General features: G+C 42.7%; 1 protein-coding gene across 1 annotated transcript in view; it reads right to left on the bottom strand.

The window, feature by feature from the left end:
- C5H10orf67 (chromosome 5 C10orf67 homolog) overlaps window positions 1-24,786 on the bottom strand; it is a 71,644-nt gene that overhangs the window by 42,459 nt on the left and 4,399 nt on the right. Inside the window, exons 4-9 of the mRNA XM_072154175.1 lie at window positions 23,592-23,666; window positions 22,225-22,386; window positions 10,641-10,788; window positions 8,509-8,567; window positions 6,524-6,589; window positions 2,746-2,811 (exon numbers count right to left, since the gene is read on the bottom strand). Coding sequence (XP_072010276.1) covers window positions 2,746-2,811; window positions 6,524-6,589; window positions 8,509-8,567; window positions 10,641-10,788; window positions 22,225-22,386; window positions 23,592-23,666 — 576 coding nt within the window. The remainder of the gene's footprint in view (window positions 1-2,745; window positions 2,812-6,523; window positions 6,590-8,508; window positions 8,568-10,640; window positions 10,789-22,224; window positions 22,387-23,591; window positions 23,667-24,786) is intronic.

Below are 24,786 nucleotides of genomic sequence, written 5' to 3'. Positions count from 1 at the left end.
AAGACAAAAACAACTCAGAATGGGGTGGAAATAATCATTACTGATCTGTAAAGGCATGTATTTTGTCATGTGGTTTTCCAGTAATTTGATAGTGATGACCCATCTGTGTTAGACTGAGGTTCCTGGGAGCACCAAATAATTTTGGAGGCTCAACTACCAACATGTAGAAGAAGAAGGACCATCCATTGTGTAGTAGACAAGGCAAAATACTGCAGCTCAGCTCCAATTCACAACAACAGCCTGGCAACTTTTTGTTCCATTTACTGTCCTACTCTGACCATGAAGGCAGCGGAAAGCAGCTGATTGTAAGGGGCTGTGCGGCATACTCCCACCTATCTGATATTGATGGACAGCAATATCAAATTAGCAGAAAACCTCTATAATACAAGTAACCCTGTGCCCTGTAGCTAAAACATGACTATGCCTCCTCCATGAAGCATTATAATCACCTGGCCGCATGCTGCAGATTTCCAACATACATTCATTATTTCAGTTCATTTTGCCATTTTTGAGTTATTGCCAACTGAATCCATATGCTAATGAGGCAGTTGGCGCCCCCAGAATGTGTCCTCAGTACCCAGAGCGCTGCTATTCCCACCTTAATAACTTCCTTCTTCTTCCGGTGTCATTCTATGCTTGTCACAATACGTCTGATCCAGCAGGAATAGCAGCGCACCGGGTGCTCAGGGCACATTCAGGGTGCACCAACTGTCTCGTTATTATATGGATTTAACTAGGAATATCTTGGAAACGGCATAATAAACAGAAATAACAAAGATATTTTTAGAAATCACAATGCATATCTTTACAACATGCTGCCAACAGATTATAACACTTGGTGGATGTGGTTGACTTTTAAATTTTCCAGTCCAACTAATAAATGTTATTTTAGAATTCTTACTACAGATCTCTGAACCCCAGACTCATGTAACAGGACCTTACATCACACACCTTCACTGCAGTACAGAAAAGCGCTCTTCTCCATTGAGAAGAACAGGAATGCAGAATATATTGCACATATTAGGTGGTCAGGACCAGATCTTTCAGTCCAATTTCAGTCTAAATAGTAAATTTTATTGTAAAAATTGGAGGATTTTATGCAGTAACGTTGATGTGGGTGATATGATATGCATAATAACAGATTTGACAGATTTCTTATTCTGAGATTTAAGGGAGAACATTGGTGCAAATTGTCATGGCTCCAACACTTATAGCGGCAACACTCCATCACGGTCTGGCACCACATGGAGTACAGTATGCCCCCTTCAGTACAGTATATACATATATTCTGTATGATTGTGTGTTACACCCTTTCAGTACAATATGGGACTATATATTCTGTATGATTGTGTGTAACACTCCTTCAGTACATTATGAACCTATAGATTCTATATGGTTGTGTACGTAACACCCCTTCAGTACATTATGAACCAATAGATTCTATATGGTTGTGTGTGTAACACCCCTTCAGGACAGTATGAGCCTGTGTATTCTATATAATTGTGTGTGTAGCACCCTTTCAATACATTATAAACCTATAGATTCTATATGGTTGTGTTTGTAACACCCCTTCAGCACAGTATGGGACTATATAGTCTGTATGATTGTATGTAATACCCCTTCAGTACATTATGAACCTATAGATTCTATATGGTTGGGTCTGTAACATCCCTTCAGTACAGTATGGGACTATATATTCTATATGATTGTGTGTAACACTCCTTCAGTACATTATGAATCTATAGATTCTATATGGTTGTGTATGTATAACCCCTTCAGTACATTATGAACCTATAGATTCTATATGGTTGTGTACGTAACACCCCTTCAGGACAGTATGAGCCTGTGTATTCTATATAATTGTGTGTGTAGCACCCTTTCAATACATTATAAACCTATAGATTCTATATGGTTGATTTTGTAACACCCCTTCAGTACAGTATGGGACTATATATTCTGTATGATTGTGTGTAACATCCCTTCAGTACAGTAAGAGCCTATAGATTCTATATGGTTGTGTATGTAACGCCCTTCAGTACATTATGAACCTATAGATTCTACATGGTTGTGTTTGTAACACCCCTTCAGCACAGTATGGGACTATATAGTCTGTATGATTGTTTGTAGTATCCCTTCAGTACAGTATGAGCCTATAGATTCTGTATGGTTGTGTATGTAACACCCCTTCAGAACATTATGAACCTATAGATTCTATATGGTTGGGTCTGTAACATCCCTTCAGTACAGTATGGGACTCTATATTCTATGTGATTGTGTGTAACATCCCTTCAGTACATTATGAACCTATAGATTCTAGATGGTTGTGTTTGTAGCACTCCTTCAGTACAGTATGGGACTATATATTTTGTATGATTGTGTGTAACACCCCTTCAGTACAGTATGGGCCTATATATTGTGTATGATTGTATGTAACACCCCTTCAGTACAGTATGGGCCTATATATTGTGTATGATTGTATGTAACACCCCTTCAGTACAGTATGGGCCTATATATTTTGTATGATTGTGTGTAACACCCCTTCAGTACAGTATGGGCCTATATATTTTGTATGATTGTGTGTAACACCCCTTCAGTACAGTATGGGCCTATATATTTTGTATGATTGTGTGTAGCTCTCCTTCAGTACATTATGAACCTAATGATTCTATATGCTTGTGTGTAACACCCTTCAGTACATTATGAACCTATAGATTCTATATGCTTGTCGGTACAGTACAGACTCACCTCTTTATCTTTTTCCGCTTGCTTGGTTTTCAGGATATTTTCCATATCTTCCTTTTGTTGCTGAATCTGTTCATAAAGAAAATAATTTTTAATCCAAGATTACAAAATTGTAACAATTACACCCATTGGCCCAAAAGTAGTGCAACCTAGTCTAGGTGCAGGGTGTGGCAGATTACTGAATCCTGGTGCACGGTCTGAAATTATCTAGCGCACCCTGCAAATTTATTTGGTGCTCCTGTAATATACAGGTTGCAACCCAATTCAGAATAGAAGGTCCGGGCCATTGTATCCAGAGAGGATAATGTTTAGCCGCTGTATTGATACATGTGATTGTTAAGCCTAGTAGCTGAGGAGTACAGAAACGGAAGGCAGGTTCGTGGTCGGGGACAGACAGGAGGTCGAGACAGGCAGCACAGGATCAGAGTCGGGGACGTAGCAGAAGGTCACAACAAGGAATCCCTAAATCGCAGGATACAACAGATAGCTTTCTCTTAGGCACGTGGTTCAAAGATCCGGCAGGGCAAGGGGGAAGAGGCTGGGTACTTATCAGATTGCCAGGTGCGCTGGCCCTTTAAATCTCGAGAAGCCGGCCTGCGCGCGCCCTAGGAGGCGGGGACGCACGTGCCTGATCGTGGATAGGTAAGCGAGCCTGCCGCACAACTGAGGGGGCACAGGGAGGCACATGGCGCACCACCCTCTGTTTTTTCTTATTTCTAATTTTCTTATATTTGTTATCTGTGGCCTCCTTCCTTCTACAATCAACTTTAAAAATTATGCTAATGAGTTAGAAGGCCTCTGGGGTGTGTAACCAGAGCCCATCCATGCTGAGGCTGTTACTATCAATGTCCCTGTGCTCCCTTGGCTCTTCTCCCTCTGCTTGATAAACAGTGTAACGGCCTGTGCGACTTCAGTACAGAAAGGGCAGAGCCCGTCTGACTCATTTGCATTATTTAGAAAGCTGATTTTAGAAGGAAGAAAGAAGATTACCACAGTCACGATGCCTTGATCTATGAGTGGATCTATGCAGGGCCGGTGCCAGCTCTGGGCATACCTGGGCAAGTGCCAGGGTCCAGAGCTGCTGGGGGGCCCACATAAGGCTGTATACAAGGAATCCATGGTTTATATAAAATATCCACGAGGGGGCTGTTTGGGATGATAAACTAGGGAATATTTTAGGGAACAGGAGACTGTTTTAGTTTCAGAATTTTTAATGCTTCCACATCAGTTCACTGCAATGGGGCCTACTGAGGCTCTGTCACCCAGGGGCCTTCTGAAACCTGGAGCCGACACTGGATCTATGAGTAAGTGTCCCTGGTCTATCATGCTTCATTTTGGTAGGTTTCCTTTAAGACTCATCCGTTTTACTGGTCCCAACAATAGAATACCAGATCTGGCGACGGCTCGACGTGCCAACAGGCGGCTCATTATTGTGCTCAATATGATGCCGCGGAAGCATTTACGCCTAATACTATGCCCTCACCAGTCAGATTCATAGAAAGCCTCCATTGTAAGGCTGTAGTATTGTTTTTCATTAATTTCTAAGACACTGAGCCAACATTACTGATGGAATGGGATGCGTAAAGATGTCGCGACTTGGCACTGAGCTTGACAAGAAGCCGGATCTGTGTAAGCGCGGCTTCTTTCCTGAGCAGTGTCATATTCTTCTGCGGAACAGGCTGCAAGTCGGGCACAAGCTGTGTCTTATTGCTTATTATAGAATGTGTGGGTGGCCGGCGTAACAAAGGGATTTTTATTGCTACTGTGAGAAAGATTACACCGCAGACGGCTCAAAATACGGATGGGCCATGCTGATCGCAATTGGAAAATGACCACTACCAAAAGTAATTTACAATTTTTTGTTTACATGATTTTTGTTGCATATAATAATCTAACGCTAAAGTGAACCCGTCAGCACGTTGATGACTTTTCTTGTGCTGTTTTTACACATTTATTAAAGTGTTTGTGCCAGCTTTCTCTCTGACTTTGCACTGAAAAGAAGGTGCACAAGTATTTATCAAGTGTCTGCGCCAGTTTTGTGTCACGGCTAAACTGCACCTAATGGGGAGTGCCAGTGCCGTTTCGGATCGTGCACCACATTTATTACTGTAACCGGACAGAATTATGTTGCACACTCTATATTAAAGGCACACCAAAAAAAAAAAAAAAAGGTGGTGCGTACTTCCTGAGCCAGATTAAAGGAAATCTACCACCAGGATGAAGGATTGTAAACCAAGCACACTTACATGCTGGTGTGAGCCCCCCCCCCCAACCAAGATCTGCTCTTCTTCTAGCTTCTAATGCCCTTGTTTTTACAAAAAAAGGTTTTAAAATTATGCAAATAAGTCTGAGGGGCTCCAGGCTCCATTGACATCTATGGAACTGGAACCCTGCAGGCTCATTTGCATACTTTTAAAAACTTTCTTTTCGTAAAAACTAGGGCTTAAGAAGCTGAATGAAGAGCCGATCCTGGGGGGCACACACCAGAATGTCAATGTGCTTGGTTTACAATCCTTCATCCTGGTGGTAGATGTCCTTTAAAGAAGACTGTGCACCAGTATTCAATAATTTGGTGCCCCCTGCACTCTAGTCAGGCAAACTGCACATAGTACAGATCACACTACTTTTGATAAATCTGGGCCTAAGAGTCACGGTCCAAATATTCGTGAATAAATAAGTGAAAAAACTGTACAGCCCAGTTTACATAATCATTCGGACTCCCATTTAGTAGTTTGTTTTTTTTAAAAAAAATGGACTGTAATTTAAACAGATGTCTGGAAGGATCAGTCAATAGCAAAGTATTAGTTTTGACCATAATAAACTGCATACGGAGTCAGGTATTGTCCCTGGAGAGACGTGTAGCCATATCTTTGTGTGAGGTAATTAGCAGCAAGACAGAGAAACGTAAACTTTTATTCCAGGTTTGTAGCTCCTGCAGGTTTGCAGATCTCTGAGCCTGAAGAGCTTTCTGCTCTTTGCAAATAACTGTTTCACAGCTCATCCCCTCTGCTCTGAGTGACTGCTGTAATATACAATTAACATCCTTATGCAGCTCCTACTCGTAGCAGAGGGGAGGGGTTATGGAAGCAGCACAGTGCAGAGAGTAGCAAGCTCTTTAGGCTTACAGGGGTTTTCCCACAAACAAAAGTTAGACCCTATCCACGATCACGAAAACGAGGGGTCCAATGGGGTACCTCGTCGCTCCTTAAGACTAATGGAGCAGACAGCCGCACATGACTGTTCTGCTTTATAAATCTTTATGGAGCTGACCGAAATTGCTGAGCACTGCGCTCACCGATCTCCATCAGCTCCATAGAGATAAATGGAGCAGAACAGTCATGCGCAGCCGTCTGCTCCATTAGTCAGACTAACCCCTCATTTTCATGATATGTGGGAGCCTCATCATTGAGACCCCAATTGATCAGCAAGTTAGGCCCTATACCGTGGATAGGGTCTAACTTTTGTTTGTGGGAAAATCCCTTTAAAGACCCACCCACCCTTGGTGCAGAACCACACTGAGGCCCCATGCACACGTCCGCACCATGGCAGCCGTGACCTACCAGCAAAACCAGCAGCTAGCTCACGGCTGCCATACACATGCATAGCACCGCGCCGCAAAACATACAGCAGGTCCTATTCCTGACAGATGCCTTTAAGGGATCAGTTCACAAAAACTAATACCTGGACACACATCAGGCTTGCGATTCCATCTACTGAATTGGAGATGCAGGGAGTTACAGACATAGTTAGAAATGTCAGCTCCCTAAAATGTGTGACTTACCAGAGTAGCTGCTCCACTTTTTTCGTTTTCAAGTTCAATTTTCAATTGTTCTTGAGCTGCTGATAACTAAGATAAAGTAAAAAAAAAAACCAAATGTTAATAATATACTAACAATGTGGAGACAAAATAAAGGACGTGACCTCACTCATACGTTTTAGGGGCATTGTTAATTCATGTTGCGTGGCCATCTCCGGTGCTGCAGCATTCACTTGAAAGGTTCTGTATCCCACAATCCATCAATACAATAAAGACTCCCCTTTTGCTCATTTTAAAAACTCTTTAAAGGAATTCGACGTAATGAGAGAGCACAGAAGATGATAAGACTTTTAAAATTATGCTAATAAGCCTGAAGGGCTCTGGGGTGTTACCAGAACCCCTCCGTGTTGCACATTCACAGGCTGTTACACTGTGCAGAAGCACTTCCCCCTCATACTGTGTGCTGAAGCTTTCTGTGCTGCAGTGAGATTACATCAGGAAGAGGGAGGGGGAAGTGCTGAGGGGGAGAATGAGACAGTCTAACAGCCTGTGAAGTTGCAGAACGGAGGGGCTCTGGTACCCCCAGAGCCCTTCAGGCTTATTGGCATGCTTTTAAAAGTCTCACCTTCCTCCCTTCGACACAGTGGGAGAGGGGAAGTGCTACTGAACCGTGCAACAGTCAGAAAACATGGAGGGACTAAGGGAACTCCCCCCCCTTCCAGAGCACATCTGGTTAATTAGCATAGTTTTCAAATTTGATTTTAGAAGGAAGAAATATAAGAAGATTACCACAGTCACGGTGCCTGGATCTATGAGTAAGTGTCCCTGGTTTATCATGATGGATTTTGGCCAGTTGTTGTTTTTTTTTTTGTACCAATAAAGATTCCCTTTAGATCATTTTAAAAAAACTCTTTAAGAACAAAGACAAAAATATTTTAAAAACAGCTGGCATTGCAACTTTTTTAAAATTTCCTTTTCAAGAAAGTGCTTTTTTTTAAAAGAAAAAAATAATCATCACATTGATCACCATGAGGAACCTACTATCGGAAGTAGATGTGATGGTAGATTCCTCCTTCCTGCCTGTGCCCTAATCTGTAATTCAATAATCCTGGAAACTAACGTGTTAAAAAAACTTTATTTTAGTAATATGTAAATTATCTGCAGAGGCTACTGGGGCGTGTACTATCCTGGTTGGGCAATGGGAGCTAAGGCTAGTACACACCCCAGTAGCCTCTGCAGGTAATTTACATATTACTAAAATAAAGTTTGTAATAAATTAGGTTCCAGGATTATTAAATTACAGATTAGGGCAGAGGCAGCAGCAGGAATCCACCATCACATCTACTTCTCATAGTAGATTGCTCATTATAGGTTTCCTTTAAAACCAAACTAAAAACATAAAATATATAATAAATATAAAATAACTAAAATAGATACATATGATAAAAAAATGATAATAGAAAATGCAGATTTTTGTAAAATAATAATAATAACTTGATATTAGAAACTCGCTATTAAGTTTGATCCTTCTGGCTCCTGTGGATACAGTGAAGTGTTTGGTTTTCTTAATAAAACCCAACAAAGACAACAAGTGGTAAGAAGTTACGGAGCAGAAATGTAACAATAAAGACACATTGGCTCTGCACATTGTTACATGTCAGTCGCGGCTCTGAACACGTAACACATGAGTGCCGCTGCATTGCTAATAAAGCGGTTAAATGAGCTGTGTCCTGGCGTTACCGCGTGACATAATACCGCCATATCTGCCCCTGTGATAAGTCTGTCTATGGTGCGGAGCACATCTCACTTTCATAGGCTTCTCTGCCATCTTTTCATCCCCTTCAAATAAGCCATCAATCTGGACGTACAAAACTGTTTTTGTTTTGCCACCCTTTTTTTTTTTTCCGGTCCGTTTTTTTTTTTTTTTTAACTTGCAGATTGAGATAATGCTACAGGCCGGGGCTATTAACATACTTAAAAAAGCCATCACTTAATGTCAAAAGTCACACCTTCTCAATGGTCCTTTGGTCTTCTTCCATTCTGACTCTCATGGCGCCCACATCCAGATCTGGAACAATAGAAGGAAAGAAAAAGAGAGAAAAAAGCGTGAAATCTCATTCCCGTGAGCGTCTATTCAGAGCACGCAGCGGAGGTCAGTGATGGAAGCCCTGGTCATTTCATGCTGGCCCTGAGTCCGGGCTAAACTGTGACCCTCACAGCCGCCCTTGACATTCAGGGTCCTTTCCCTGCTGTTTGGCCGGCTGCTTGGAGAGAAATTAAGAAGTAAGTTCAAGAGCCAAGTGTGGCACCAAGGACCTGCCGCCCTCCATCACTGCCAGCACTGGACATCGCCGCTGTTTAGTCACAGCAAATACGACGAGATTTAGCAGGTGGTTCTCCGGAGCTCAAAGGAGAATGCATGAAAAGATAAAAAGACTCATTGAATCATATGACAAACATGTGCGGGGAATATGGTTTGTGTCCCCTTTAAAAGATTAATGCCCAGAATTGACCCTAATGGGAAAATAAAATGAGGTCTTTCATCAGCGCTGCTCTGCTACATGGAGATAAACTTCAAGGGGTCGTCCACTTTCAGCAAATAATTGATATGGTTTATGTAATGAAAAGTGATACAATTTTCCAATCTACTCTCTGTGTCAATTTCTCACTGTTTTCTAGATCTCTGCTTGCTGTCATTCTATAGGAATCTTCATTGTTTACTTCCTGTGGATAGAAATCTGTTTCTGGTCAAGTGATGTCACACAGGTTCACGGCTCGTTATATCCCTGGTCATATGTCGTCACACAGGTGCATTTCTCCTTATATCCCTGGTCATGTGATGTCACACAGGTGCATTTCTCCTTATATCCCTGGTCATGTGATGTCACACAGGTGCATTTCTCCTTATATCCCTAGTCATGTGATGTCACATAGGTGCACAGCTCATCATATCACACCTCTGTTACTCTGTGTGACATAACAAGCCATGCACCTGTGTGACATCACATGACCAGGAATATATAACGAGCCATGCGCCTGTGAGACATCACATGACTGGGGATAAAACGAGACGTGCACCTGTGTGACATCACATGACCAGAGAACATACAAACTCTCTGCAGATGTTGACCCTGGGACTTGAACCCAGGTCCCCAGCGCTGCAAGGCTGTAATGCTAACCACTGAGCCACCGTGCGCCCTAATGGAAATAGATGGCTACCTCTATCAGTACAAGGGGGCAGACGACTGCGGTTGGTCCAGAAAGAAACAGACGGGGCACTTGCTAATGGTTAAGGTTTGACCAGAGTGGAATGGATGGGACTGTAAGAATCATGGTGATCTATGGCACCTTGTGTGATCTGTTTGTAATTTCCATGGCTGTAATGTACAAATCAATTTCCAACTGGATCAATAAAGTTGTATCGTGTTGTATCGTAAGAAGTCCCTGCTTCCCTGCTGTAATCAGTTTGGCACTGTTGGGAAGCAGGGGCTCCTTGTATTATTTATCAGTATGATGCATGGTGTCCCATCATCTGCACTGTTGTTGGTCTGTTTAATCCGAAAAGTGCATGGACCAATAACTCTCGTCTTCCCCTAGCCTGTGGCTACAGACACACAAACTTGTCCGAGTTCTATTGGTTGTGTGATGGAACACTGATACTTTAACTTCCATGGATCCATATCCATAAATGCATTTTCCCGGATCCTCTTGGAGGCTGTGGAAACCTCAAAGCAGGCCTTTTCATAGAAGTGTATGAGAATGGAAAGGGACTTGTAGCTACAGCACGGAGGGGCTCTGGTAACGCCCTTCTAGTTCATTAGCATAATTTAAAAGGTTGATTTAAGAAGGAAGGAGGCCATGGGTAACAAATGTAACAAGATTACCACAGCTAAGGTGCCTGGATCTATGAGTAAGTGGCCCTGGTTTATCATGGTTGTCTTTAATGCCCTTTAAAAAAAGTATAAGCACATGATCTCCTCCCTGCACCTAGGTCGGCCTACCCTTAGGCATTGCTGTGTATTGCAACAATGTAGCAAAACGTCAGTTATAAGGAGTATTAGATCCTTGTGAATTTTACTAACTCGTTCACTGACAGCAAGCAGTGGTCCATTGTTGTACACACTGAGAACCCCAATATTACCTAACGCCTGGATGTGTCTGTCTCTCTCCTTTAGAGCAATTTCCAGCTGGTGGATCGTGTCCTGCAGTGAATCCGTCTTGTCTTTTAGCTCCTTGTTCTCTTCCTGCAGCTTCTCTTTCTCGCCGTCATCTTCTGATTGGTAAATGATCTGCAATATTAGAAGCTCTTTTTATTTTAAGGGGTCGAAACAAAGGGGTCTCCCCCCCCCTCCCCCGGCAGCCGCTGAGCAGTGATAATTATCCGGCCTGCTCGTCATATAATTTCCATATCTAAATATGAATGGGGAGAGGCGCTGAAAGCCTCCAGTACATGACATACAAAGCCCATACTCACATGGGGACAGGGATAATGCTCATCATACTGTTTTGTGCGCCCCCTCATCATTCAGGTCAATTTATTATGGGGGCTGTGTCCAAGAAGGCAGCTGGGGCTATACTCCCACACTTGGGTTTAGGACGACGTTTGCTCGTCACTAGGCAAAAGCCAGAAGTTTTGTGGCCTGGGACAACGCTGGGGGGTTGCGTCAGGCAGGGTAGGGGAGGGGGGGCTTGTTGTCTTTGTGCCGCTCCTCTGTGACATTGCTGCTGGTGTCACAAGGAGCACATCACATGTCAAAGCGCTGAAGTTTTCAGCCTGGAAGCCGCATGGAGTCCATCAGGCCCACAGATAGCGGCACAGTTGGCTTTTTACATGGTCGTTGCAGCCTCCCGGAGGCCATTTATATTCTGCACATTAACGTGGCTTTGCATGCTTGTCACACGGAGCTCCGTGCAGGCGTCTCAGCCTATTGAGAACTTCACCGCAAGTCTCTGAGCAAACAGCGATTACCTTGTAAGACGGCTTCAGGAGGACGCCCCACAATGGGCTTAAAAAGTTATCATTTTAGTAAAGCGCTCATTAGCATTTTTATTATGTGAAGGCTTTTTGTTGCCGTTCTTGCCACTTCTATGATGAAGGAGCCTCATGCGGTCACTGATCGCCTAATTCACTGGACTCATTCACAGACTTAGAGAAGATGCCGTGTTATAGCCGTCTAGACTCCGTCCTGCACCTACTAATGACAGCCGCTATGTTATATGGAATTGTATTATATTATATTATAGGACTAATACAGTAACAATAGTTATAGTATGAAAAGAATAGTTTTATATATCAACTAACTGTAACTCCCGGGATTGCCCAGGATAGGAAATAACTGCTACTAGATATAACAAAATAGAATGGGTTAACAAAAATATTTTATTTGTATCTCTCTCTGACTGTCTCTGACTGTTTCTGTCTCTGAGTGTCTCTGTCTCTGAGTGTCTCTGTCTCCAACTGTCCGTGACTGTCTCTCACCATCTCTGTCTGTCTCTGACTGTCTCTGTCTTTGACTTTCTGTTTTTGTGTCTGTCTCTGACTTTCTGTTTTTGTGTCTGTCTCTGACTATCTCTGTCTGTCTCTGACTATCTCTGTCTGTCTCTGACTCCGGTTTTCTCTGACTGTCTCTGACTATTTCTGTCTCTAATTGACTGTCTCTGATTAACTTTCTCTGACTGTCTCTTTTGTCTGATTGTCTGACTTTGGTTTTCTCTGACTGTCTCAGAGTGTTTCTGTCTCTGATTGACTGTTTCTGTCTCTGATTAACGTCTCTGACTGTTTCTGTCTCTGATTGATTGACTGTCTCTGTCTGTCTCCGACTGTCTTTGATCTGATTGCCTGACTTTGGTTTTCTCTATCTATCTCCGTCTGTCTCTTTCTTCGACTGTCTTTGTCTCTGACTTTGGTTTTCTCTGTCTTTTTCTGACCATGACTGCCTGTGACCGTCTCTATATTTGTCTCTGTCTTCGACTGACTCTGACTATCTTTGTATCTGACAGTAACTTTGTCTATGGGGGGATTTACCAGAAGTGTCTGAGAAAACTGTTGCCTATGACATTCCCTGAGTCACAGAGAGCGGCTGTGCAAAATTTGGTTGTTGTAAACGCCATGGTGCAGATTCCTGTAGCGGACATACACACACCCCACATTCAGCTTTATATATTAGATAGGATAATATAATCACCGCTAGAGCTTAGGGGCTGGGGGCTGTTATGAGTACTAAACACTCAGGATAGGACATCAGTATAAGGCCTCATGCACACAGAGGTGATGTGACGGTGATGTCACACAGCTGAGGATTCCTAGGTAACAGCCTCTCTGATTTTTTTAAGGACATCTACCACCAGGATGAATGACTGTAAACCAAGCATACTGACATACTGGTGTGTGCCCCCTCTGGCAGGATCAGCTCATTTTTTAGCTTTTACCTTTCAGCTTTTAATGAAAAAAAGGTTTTAAAAATTATGTAAATGAGCCTAAGGGCTCATGGACACCTATGGAGCCTGGAGACCCTCAGGCTCATTTGCATCATTTGTAAGAGCATAACAACATTTCATAAATACAAGGGCATAAGAAGCTAAAAGAACAGCAGATCCTACCAGAGGGGACGCACACCAGTATGTCAGTGTGCTTGGTTTACAGTCCTTCATCCTGGTGAGAGATGTCCCTAAATGTCTAAACAAAATTGTGCAAAATTAGCCTCTTTCCCTCCCCGGTGTCATGTGACTGGTGTTACAAGTTCTTAGGCGTGAACAGGGTTGGTTCTAAACTCTCTGCTGCCTGAGGGTGGTGGAACACGTGGCGTTTTGAACCTGTTTTTAAGCTATCCGTTAAAAGAATGCACGCATGTTTTTTAAAATGCTTGCTTTTTTAAAAAACGCATCTGTTTTTTGACCGTTTTTCCTAATTATTTTAATTAAGATAATTGGAAAACTGACAAAAATGGTCAAAAAAACGCATGCATTTTTTAACACACTGCTTAAAAACTGCCTAAAAACGGGTTCAAAACGCTAACGCGTGCCACCACTCTGAGGGTGCATTCTCAAGTTCAGTTTTTCAGATGCAGTTTTTGATATCCAAACCAGAAGTGGAGTTAAAAAAAAGAGGAGGAGCAGCTTCTCTTAATGATATGTTCTCTTCCATTATGACCCACACCTGCTTTGAAAACTGCTTTGTGAATGAATCCAGAGGTAATCCTCTCTTCTCCCATAACATCAGGTTATTTTCTTCACTATTTTTAGGTGTCAGTCCTGATTTTTAGCAGTTGGCGGCACCCCTTATCTTGTTACAGGTGGTGCTGCCTGAGGTAAGAGGCTGGACTCGCCTCATGCACCCCTGGGTGAGAATGGGGTGCAGGTGAGTTACATTTGGTGTTATGGCTCTCATAGTAGTTACAGGCAGTCCCCGGGTTACATACAAGATAGGGTCTGTAGGTTTGTTCTTAAGTTGAATTTGTATGTAAGTCGGAACTGCATATTTTATCATTGTAACAGCCAGAATTTTTTTGGTCTCTGTGACAATTGGATTTTAAAAATGTTGGGTTGTCATAAGAAACAGGATTAACAATAAAGCTTCATTACAGACACCTGTGATAACTGTTACAGTTGATCATTGTAGCCTAGGGCTAAAGTACAATAAATTACCAATATCCAGAGGTCCGTTTGTAACTAGGGGTCGTCTGTAAGTCGAGTGTTCTTAAGAGGGGACCGCCTGTACTGGCAATGAACTCTCGGAATGTCTACATGAAGATGGCCAAGACCATAAAGAGGTGAAACAAGACGGGATCCGTTCAGATCAGGCCTCACCATGACCGACCGATAAAGCTGAGTGCATGTGGTCAGCATCATACCCAGAGGTTAAAGGGGTGGGGGTCAGACTGTGTTCAGACCATACACTCTGCATCCAGGGCCGGTTTAAGATCGGTTTAGATTTTATGAGCAGTCACAGTCAGTAAGAGGCTCCTCTAGCCCTGCACAATAATAACACTTTGTAGTTACACACAGTAGTAGGTAAGTACCTGTAATATGGGACTGTAGGAGAATGTTATAGGAGATCAACTGATAGATGATAGATAATAGATAGATAGGAGATAGATAGATAAATGGTTAGATAGACAGATATATAGATAGGAAATAGACAAATTATAGGAGATAGATAACTAAATGAAAGATATATAGACAGGAGATAGATGATAAGCATCTTCACCCGGGCATTCAACCAAGGGGTAATAAAAGAGCAATACATCCTCTGCCCACAAAAATCCACTTGTAGGGGGCCTCTTTCGGACAGGGGGCCTTGGGCAAATGCCCAGTTTGCCACACCCTAACAATGGCCCTGACTGTATCACATTGCTCTGCATGGTCGTCATTTCAGAGAGAGTCTACCTCACCCTCTACTTCGGAACGGGAAGGGGCAGTGATGGGCTGGCGCAACGTGTGAACATACCACGCCTGCACAGTGCCTACAACCTGTGCCCTAGTCTGTAAGCCCAAACCTGGGGTAAAAGTGCCCCGACGCAGCGTATTTATCAGGGGGCCAGAGCCTCCTGATAGATCAGGCATGTTCCGTGGAGTGGGGAACCATCAAACGTTGGCGTATGACATATGTAACCCTTGATTTGTACTGGTTTGGATTTATATTCCAGGATTGTAGCTGGACTTGTGATGTGCTCTTAGCTCTGTGCATCACAACCCCTTCATTCGAACCTGAATAAAAGCTATAGAAGGCTTCTGTTCACACATAGCATAGGAGTTGGTGTGTGGAGCAGTTCAGAAAGGCGAATGCACAGCAGTGTGAGGATATTTTCCTAGTGCACGCGGAGAAGCTACAATCCTTGACTAGTAAACCAAGGTTACTTACCAATCTGTTTCTCTGATCAACGGCAGTCATCCTGGGAACAGCAGTGACACGCTGTATTACTATAGTATATAATATCGGTGCATCTGCCATTAGCACTGGAAGTGACCAATCAGGGGCTGCAGTGGTCAATTATCATCTATATGTAAAGAGGGACAGGGAGGAGCTGGATCCCCGGGAGGACAGGAAGGTCATTTTTTTTTTTTAAATTTCCTTTCTGATTTAAGGTAATCTCCAGGGGCTTAAAAAAAAAAATTCAAAAAAATAAATAAAAGTAAAAAAAAAAATTATGATTTTTGTGTAAACCAGAACTAATACTGTTCCCAGTTTTGCAGCAATACCACTTTGTGGCTCTGCAGCTATTGTAGGGGTTTCCTTTCTTTCCTAATTCCTGTAAATACTGAGACAATACAGAAGGCGGTTGCGTCTAACGTTTATCTCTTGCGCCATCATCTGTCGCAGCGGGGGTACTGCATGTCATTAACTATTCCGTCCCCTCTCTCTATGAAGATGCTCATTAGCAAGATGAACAAAGAGACCGTCCTGTGTAGCTACAGTCATCTGTTACACTTTAATTTTCGGGTTTTGTTATCGCATTCTCTGCGCCATCTGTCCACAGCAGTAGATTTTGACTTATTGAAGCCGAGAGCCAATGGGGTTAAACCAAAAAAACGGAAAAGCTAGATTAGATGGTAAGAGCGAGGACGCTTGGATATTAATCCAATACCGTTATCAATGGCGTCACGAATGTTCTGTATCAGTGATAGAAAGATGAAGGATTTATCAGATAGCGATGAAGAAACCTGCACAGTCCTCATTTATAAGACAAGATTTTGATTATTTTTTCCTAATTTGTAAAAAACTTGACATGCAAGAGAATTTTTTGGAATTTTTTTTTTTTTAATAAAAGTAATTTCTGAATGATCAAAGTCACTTCTGCATTATATCGGGCTTTGATTTTTTTTTTTTAATAGATACTTAGCAGCCTTTAATGAGAACCCGTCACCAGATTTTTATGTAAAATCTCCTCTATTTACCAATAAATAAAAATGCTTCCAACATTATATGCAAATGAGCTGAGAGGAGTCACTTTTTTGCCTGAGACGAGTCACTTTTAAAGGCTGCAAGGGCAGTGTCACTTCAGACGCCCCTATCTCAGATTTTATGGTAGCTGGGAGGAGATACTGGTGTCATTGTAAAGATAAGAATCTTATCTTTGAAAAAGCATCCGAATTGTGGTTCTGTGAGCTACAGAATGAATAATACAGCATGAAACTGATTCAGAGGACTACAGAAAGGGGGGGGGGTACAGAAATTATAAGGAGGCACAGAAATAAGTCATTTTAAATGAGAACCAGCAGAATAATAGATATTAAAGGAGCGTTATGAAAGAGGGGGATATAATATATCAGGACTAAAGGCAAGGGGGTAGTAGTGAGTCAAATTATGCGGTATTATAAGGGGAAGCCACAAGAATTGCGGAATAATATTGTGTTCGGATCACTATAGAGTGTAGTTAACCTTGGTGGGCACATTAGGGGGTGGGGTTAGGGGTCGGGCTCGGTACCTCCAATCTTTTTCAACATGTCTTCCTATTTTAACTTCCCAAGAGTTGGGATGTATGTGCAATAACACACAAAAATTAAAGAACCCATATAGGGGGAGAATTAGCAGTGCTTTGTAGAGGGCACCACTGCTGGTAGAATGGGTGGGCATGGGGCATTCCTGCCTTGTGCTTGCATACTTTTTAAATTTTTTTAGACAAAACTATGCCAGGTCAGACCTGGCATAGTTATGCCCAGCGGCCGCGCTGTCCGACGGTGAGACTAGGGGGAGGGGGGTGGGGGGGGGGGCGTTATAAATTTCCCCCATAGTGTAACATATTTTGGATCTTTCTTACATCTAGGTACATGTGGCCTATGTGTATGTCTGTAATGTAATCGTGGGTATCTGTTCATGAACAAGATGAACTTATTCCGAACTACCTATATCAGGTATTTCACTTACTGCTAAACACAATCTAAACAGCCACAATATGAAGCTCTAAGAAGTTTCCTCAAGTCCGGAGGCCAAAGTCATCTACCATTATAGCAGATGGCAATTGTTTCATTGCTAACCATTTACATCACTTTTGATCAGGGCAGAACTGCTGAAGCTCTTATTGAGATGTATTACTGGAATAACCACAAGAGGGCGCAATTGTACTGGGAATATAAACCTCAAGGATGAGTTTTATGAAACTCCCGATTATTAAAAATGTTGCTCCAAAGTTCGAAACTCGGTAATCAGTTGTAGAGTGATATATCCTGTGTGTGTGTGTGTATATATATATGTTCTCTTGAGAGTGTTTTGCATGTTAAAATTTAAAAACTTAGCACATCGGTAGGGATACAACATTTGTCCCTCCACAGCTGTTGAACTAAAAAAATTTCAGCAGGCAGCGCCATTCTCTGTGCAGTGGTCAGACCATGTTACTACAGGCCATTGTTAAAGTAAATCTACCACCAGGATGAAGGATTGTAAAACAAGTAAACTTGAATGGTTGTGAGTGTCCCCTCTGGCAGGATCTGCTCTTCACTTAGCTTCCTTTGACCTTGTTTTTAAGAAAAAATAAAAAAAAATTACAAATTATGCAAATGAGCCTGAGGGGCTCCAGGCTCCATTAAAACCTATGCAGTCTGGAGCCCCGCATAAATTTACATAATTTTAAAAGCCTTCTTTTGTATAAACCAGGGCATAAGAAGCTAAAAGAAGAGCAGATCCTGCCAGAGGGGGCAAACACCAGTATGTCAGTGTGCTTGGTTTACAATCCTACATCCTGGTGGTAGATGCCCTTTAATTCATTTGGCTTGTTTCAGCCACTACACAGGGACCGGCGCTATCTGATTCCTGTTCCATTCTCTGAGTGGTGGCTGCTAAGAACAGTGATAAAAATTCTTCCATGATGTTAAAAACTTTTGTGTAAAATTGTCGAACCAGAAAAGTTTGCTGGAGGTTTGCAGGGTACACAGGACCCGTCATCAGGCGGGTTATAAATGAAGCACTGAGAGAAAAACACAACAATTGAGAGATGTTATCACATGTATGGAAGTGTAACACTTCATGAAGAGAAGTCAGAAGTTTATGTTAGACAATGGAGGGCAAAAGGGGCTGATAAGTGCGACTGCCGGTGCTGCCCCACTAATTTGATATTGGTGCCTTATCCTATAAATATTTTTGTCTCAGAACACCCCTTTAAAGGGAACCTTTAACAACCCCCTCAGGTCAGGTATGAAATGTCCTTTCTAGAATTCCCTCTTTTATGTGAAACCTCACCCGTTTATCCATAAAAAAAAAAATCCCCTCCAAAGTCCGGAGACAATGAGAATAGAAGAGTGATATTTTGCCTAAGATGAGTCAAGTTTAGAGGCTGCAGGGAAATTGCTGCTATCTATGGTTCTGTAGCACCTAGAATTTTGGTCTCACATTAAAGATAGCAATCTTCTCTTCTAGATCGTAAACCTGTGATTCTGGGAGCTACAGAGCCAACGATACAGGTAGATTAAGATATAGTTAGAAGTTCAAGCTGCAGATAAATATCCATTTCTATAACTGTCTGCATCTTTGGTTCTGTAGAACACAGAACCACAAGCCGGCTCATTTACTAAGGGTCCGAATTGCGCACTTTTGACAGGTTTCCCGACGATTTCCGATTTGCACAGAATTGCCCGGATTTTGGCGCATCGGTGCTGGCTTTCACGAGACAGAAATCGGGGGGCCTGGCTGTCGAACAACCCGACGGATTTGGAAAAACCGCAGAATTTAAAAAACCATGTGTCGCAAATGCACCAGGAAGAAGAAGGTGAACTCCAGCGGACCTCGGCACAGCAGCGACACCTAGTGGATATCGGGTGCACGGACCTTAGTGAATCCCAGCAGACCCGAATCAGCGTCGGACAAGGCACTGCGGGATCGCGACTGGACCGGGTAAGTAAATGTGCCCCCATGTTCCTAGGAGCTATAGATCCGAAGATAGGAGCGTCTGAAGTGACACTACCCGCCTATAAACTGGACTCTAAAATATGACTCTTCTCTGCACATTTTCAGATGACTTTTTATAGGTAAACAAGTGAGATTTCACATAAAAGAGGGAATTATAGAAAGGACTGGTAGTTTAATGGGGTCAATTCTGGTGACAGGTTCCCTTTAAACTACAGGGAATACTCATCTCTGTCCCCATTTCTGCAAAGTCAAGTAACAATTAGCAAAGCATGAACCATTGTAGACATTGTGAGACATTCTAAGACAGATCCACTAGTGGATATCACTTACATTGGCCTCCGTGGTTTCTCACTATGACATGCTAAAACTTAGGAGACTCTGCTGAGAACTATGCCCCAGCTCCTAATACACACCATGACTTCACTGTCAGCGATGTCAGCCGCAGGCAGGTCTTACTTCTGATCAGTGACTTCATCCACTGAGATTGATGTGAGACGTGATGATCCCATAGAATACAATGTATCATCTGATGTCATCTTTCACTGGTCAGAAACTAAGGGATTTGTATTATATGTTATCAGAGCAAAGTTCTTCTTCCTTCACTTTGCGCTTCTCATGTTCCCTCCCCTCCAGATAAAATCACTTATAGTTAAAATCTTTGCTCAATTCCAACTCGCTAGGAAGACAGACAGAAGCTTACTAAAGTGTCAGCTTAATCAGCACTCTATGGAGAAGGTGCAGTGAGTCACAGCAGCTAGATCTCCGCCACCAGCCACAGACAGAAGTTCATTGAGGAGTCAGATTACATACAGTCTATGGAGAAGGAGGGGGAGCAGTGAGTCACAGCAGCTAGATCTCCACTGCTAGCCACAGACAAAGCTCACTGAGGTGTCAGATTACATACAGTCTATGGAGAGGGAGGGGGAGCAGTGAGTTATAGCAGATAGATCTCCACCACAAGCCACAGACAGAAGCTCACTGAAGTGTCAGATTACATACAGTCTATCGGTGGTGGAGGGGGCAGCAAGTCAGAGCAGCTAAATATCCACCACCAGCCACAGACAGAAGCTCATTAAGGTGTCAGATTACATATGGTCTATGGAGAGGAAGCGGGAGCAATGAGTCACAGCAGTTAGATCTCCACCACCAGCCACAGACAGAAGCTCATTGAGGTGTCACATTACATACAGTCCATGGAGAGAAGAGTGGGAGCAGTGATTCACAGCAGCTAGATCTCCACCACCAGCCACAGATAGAAGTTTATCACATACAGTCTATGGAGAGGGAGGGAAGCCTCTAAAGCAGCGATGGCGAACCTATGGCACGCGTGCCAGAGAGGGCACGCAGAGCCCTCACTACTGGCACGCGCCCCATCCTCCTAACCACTGCCAGGTGCGGACAACCACTGTCCACACCTGGTTGTCATGGCTGCTAGCAGTATCGGAGCTGCGCTCCGATACTGCTAGCAGCCATGACAGAGCAGGGTGCTGACACTTCCTGCTCTGTCACTCCAATCACAGCAGCGCACAAGACGGTAAGCGTCCCAGCGCTGGCAGCGAAATGATGTCATTACGCTGCCAGCGCTGGGCACCTTACTCAGTGTGCGCTGCAGTGATCAGCCGGAGGAACGCCGAGTCTGAGGTGAGTTTTTTTTTTTTAACTCAGCGCATCCACGGGGCATAGATCAGCAGGAGGCTGATTTCCTGCCCGCTCCCACCCCTCCCCTCCCCTAAGCAACCGGCCCGAAACTCACTGCGCCGCTACCACAAGCCCCCGCGCCCGAAACCCAGCCCGCTATCGCACCCCTACCCCCCCGCCCAAACTCCGCCCACTACTGCAATTTGCCTGCCCGAACTCCGGCCGCTCTCACTACCCCCCCCCCCCCTCAATTCCGGTCACTGCCCTGCATCACCCCCTCCCCTGGAACTCATAACCCCATTGCCCCGAACTCCAGATGTTGCATTACCCCCCCCCCGGCCCTAACTCTGGCCGCCCACCCTCTGCCCATCTACCCTACTGACCCCCCCGGAACAACAGACACCTGAACTTCTGCCCGCCAGCAAGGCCGCCACCTTGGACAACCAAAGAGTAAGTAACATGTATTTCTATGTATGTATTTATGTATATGCATATTATATTATATATTTATATGCGCATTTATATATTTATATCTGTGTGAGGGCTTATTTTTTGCGTAACATATTTTACTTCTCATTTATTATTCCATGTCGTGTACTGGGAAGCTGGATATTAATACTTTCACTGTGCGCTCCAAATCATTTGTCTCCTTTATTCTTTGGTTCGGTAAACTCACAGTGATACCAGATTTGTAGGTTTTATTGTGTTTTAATACTTTTTCAATAATTAAAACAGTGTACAAAAAAGAAAATAGTTTCGCCATCTTGTGACGCTGATAACTTTAGTGTACGGAGCTGGGGAGGGGTGGTTTTTTGCTTAATGAGCCGTTGTTTTCATTGCTACCATTTTGAGGACTGCGTAACCTTTTGATAACTTTTTATTACTCTTTTATGTGATGTAAAATGGTGTAAAAGTGGCGTTTCAGTGTGTATAGGACTGCTGGAATCCCAGCTCAGACAGTCCTGTGTAAATTGATTCTAAACTAAACCGTCAGTTTTCAGGTTAAATTGCCGTACTGGCACTTTGCGATAAGTAATTAGGTTTTGGGTTGCAGTTTGGGCACTCGGTCTCTAAAAGGTTCGCCATCACTGCTCTAAAGGGTGGAAATCTGCTAACAAACGTTACAAATAAATGATAGAATGACCAAAAACAGATTTATTACTTATGTACATGCACCAGACTACCGATTTATGCAAACTTTTTCAGGTTTCCCTATTTCTATTCAGGTCATAACTATGACCATTATTACCTGTTTAGGGGGCTCATTATCCACCATTTCGGATATCTGGGCCTCCAGTGACTGGATTACCAGGTCTTTCTCAATGATCTTTCTTCGTAACTCCTGGATTTTTGCAGAATCTGTATGAAAGTCATCATGTTTCAGTAATTCTGAGCTCCCATTATAATGATTCTGTAAAAAAAAAAAAAAACCCATAATAAATAGAAATATACTATCAACTCCAGTAACTTTATGTGAGTTACAGTATACATGGACTGCACAAGAAGGTATGCTGTGTGCTGTGCTCTGAGAGGTTGTGGAGTACGACCAAGATGGATAGGACCTGCTTTTCTTGCAAAATCCTACAGATGCATCAAGATCTGGAGAATTTAAAGGAACTCAATCACCTCTCCCAAACATTAAAATATTCTGGCAGCTTGTTGTAGGGAAATGCATTGTGATTTTAAAAAAAACTCTATTCATTACCTCTGCCTATTATGTCATTTTTGAGAAAATTCCCATTTTAATCCATATGCTAATGAGGTAGTTGGTGCACCAGAGCATGCCTTTATCAGCAGAGCACTGTGATTCCTGCCTGGAAAACTATCCTATACTTCTGCTAAACTTGAGAATTGTCTTGTGTGAAACAAGGAGCAACACTGGAAGAAGAGGGAAGTAATCTAGGTGGAAAAAGCAGCGCTCCGGGTGCTGAGGACTCACTCTGGTGCACCAACTGTCTCATTCGCATACGGATTAGACTGAGAATATCTTGAAAATGTCATAATGGACAGCAATAATAAAGGTATGATGGAAATTACTGAGAGTTTCGCTACAATATGCTGCTAGAAGAGTATAAGGCTTCTAGGAGGGGGTCAACACCTTGAGCTGTTCCTTTAACCTTTCCTGAGTAAGAAGAGGACACCGCTGTTACAAATGGGGGTACTTGGTCTAATAATAAAATATTCATAGATGCTGTAAGTAACATCCACATGAATCCAAGGACCTGAGGATCCAAGCAGGGATAACTATAAGGATGGCATTTGACAATTACCTGGTCAAAATCCACTTTCGGTTTTTCCGATGTGGATATTTTGACTCACATGCTCCATATTGTGAGCAGCATCTCCCCGGATTCAGTTTGGAATATAAGGAATATCTTAAGACTCAATTGCATTCTATTGGTTAAGATGAGAAAGGGATTTTGGCATGGATTTTTCAGATGGAACGTACCCTAATGCAAATTATATGCAAATGAAGTTACAGATCCCAGTCAGACACAATGGGGAAGAGCTCAACAGGCTATTTATTATATGTCAATTCATCATAAAGGAAACAAAGTTGCATTGACAAAGCTGCGAAGGAACCAGACCCCTTCCCCCCCAGAGCCGTGCACTCACCTCATACTTAGACCTTATTACGGCCAGAGCATCGATCAGCTGCTGCTGAAAGCTTTTCCTGAGCGTAGAAACTTTCTACAAATCACAGACAGAAAGAAGTCTTAGAATTAATTTAAAAAAAAACTACGAGTGAAAAAAAAAAAAACTGGTATAAATAGTCAAAATTTCTTATAACCACGTGACACGGGAGGGACATAGAAGTAATACCCTGTACAATAATACAATTATTGTAGACAATAATATGTGTAATATGTTACATTAAAGGAAATCAACCATCAAAACCCATCCTGATAAACCAGGGGCATTACTCATAGATCCAGGCACCGGGACTGTGGTAATCTTCTTATATTTGATATCCGTGGTCTCCTTCCTTCAAAAATCCACTTTTACAACTATGCTAATGAGCCAGAAAGGTTCTTGTGTTACCAGAGCCTCAGTGTTCTGTAGCTTCACAGGCTGTTACATTTTGCAGGAGCACTTCCCCCCTCTCACTGTGGCCAGAGGGAGGGGGATGTGCCGAGTGGGAGACAATGTAACAGCCTGTGAAGCTTCAGCATGGAGGGGGTCTGGTAACACCCCCAGGAGCCTTCTGCCTCATTAACATAAATTTTAAAGTTGATTTTAGAAGGAAGGAGGCCATGGATAACAAATATAAGAAGATTACCACAGTCCCTGTGCCTGGATCTATGAGTAATGTCCCTGGTTTATCATGCTTGATATTAATGGTAGAATTCCTTAAATGGGGTTTTCTATGCTCACCCCCAGCAGGCCAGGGCAAGGGGAAATATAATATAATAAACTAATATAATAAGTATACTTAATTTTCACTTCATGAAGGACATCTACCAGCTCCCAAATCGACCCTCAAAATAACCCAGCATTGTAAGATAACATAATTTATTAAGGGAAAATTTAGGCATCACATTGCTTTACATAAAACACATAAAAACAAATAAAAAGACAAAAACATAAATATTAACAATGGGCAAAACATATTAATTAACATACGTGATTATAAAACTAACAAATAATAAGATGACCAATGACATTCCATTAACTGGCCAATGAGAGGGCAGTGGGAAGAAAGGATCTGTGACAGCTTTCTGACCGGCATCTTAATTGAATAAAACGGTTACTAAAACTTCTACCCTTATACTTCACAGCTCGTAGGCGACTTTCCAATCTTAAAAGTTAT

Source organism: Engystomops pustulosus, chromosome 5 (genome assembly GCF_040894005.1).
Source record: "Engystomops pustulosus chromosome 5, aEngPut4.maternal, whole genome shotgun sequence".
Classification (NCBI taxonomy): domain Eukaryota; kingdom Metazoa; phylum Chordata; class Amphibia; order Anura; family Leptodactylidae; genus Engystomops; species Engystomops pustulosus.
The sequence above is the reverse complement of the archived record's forward strand: the minus strand, read 5'-3'. Positions and strand labels throughout refer to the sequence as shown.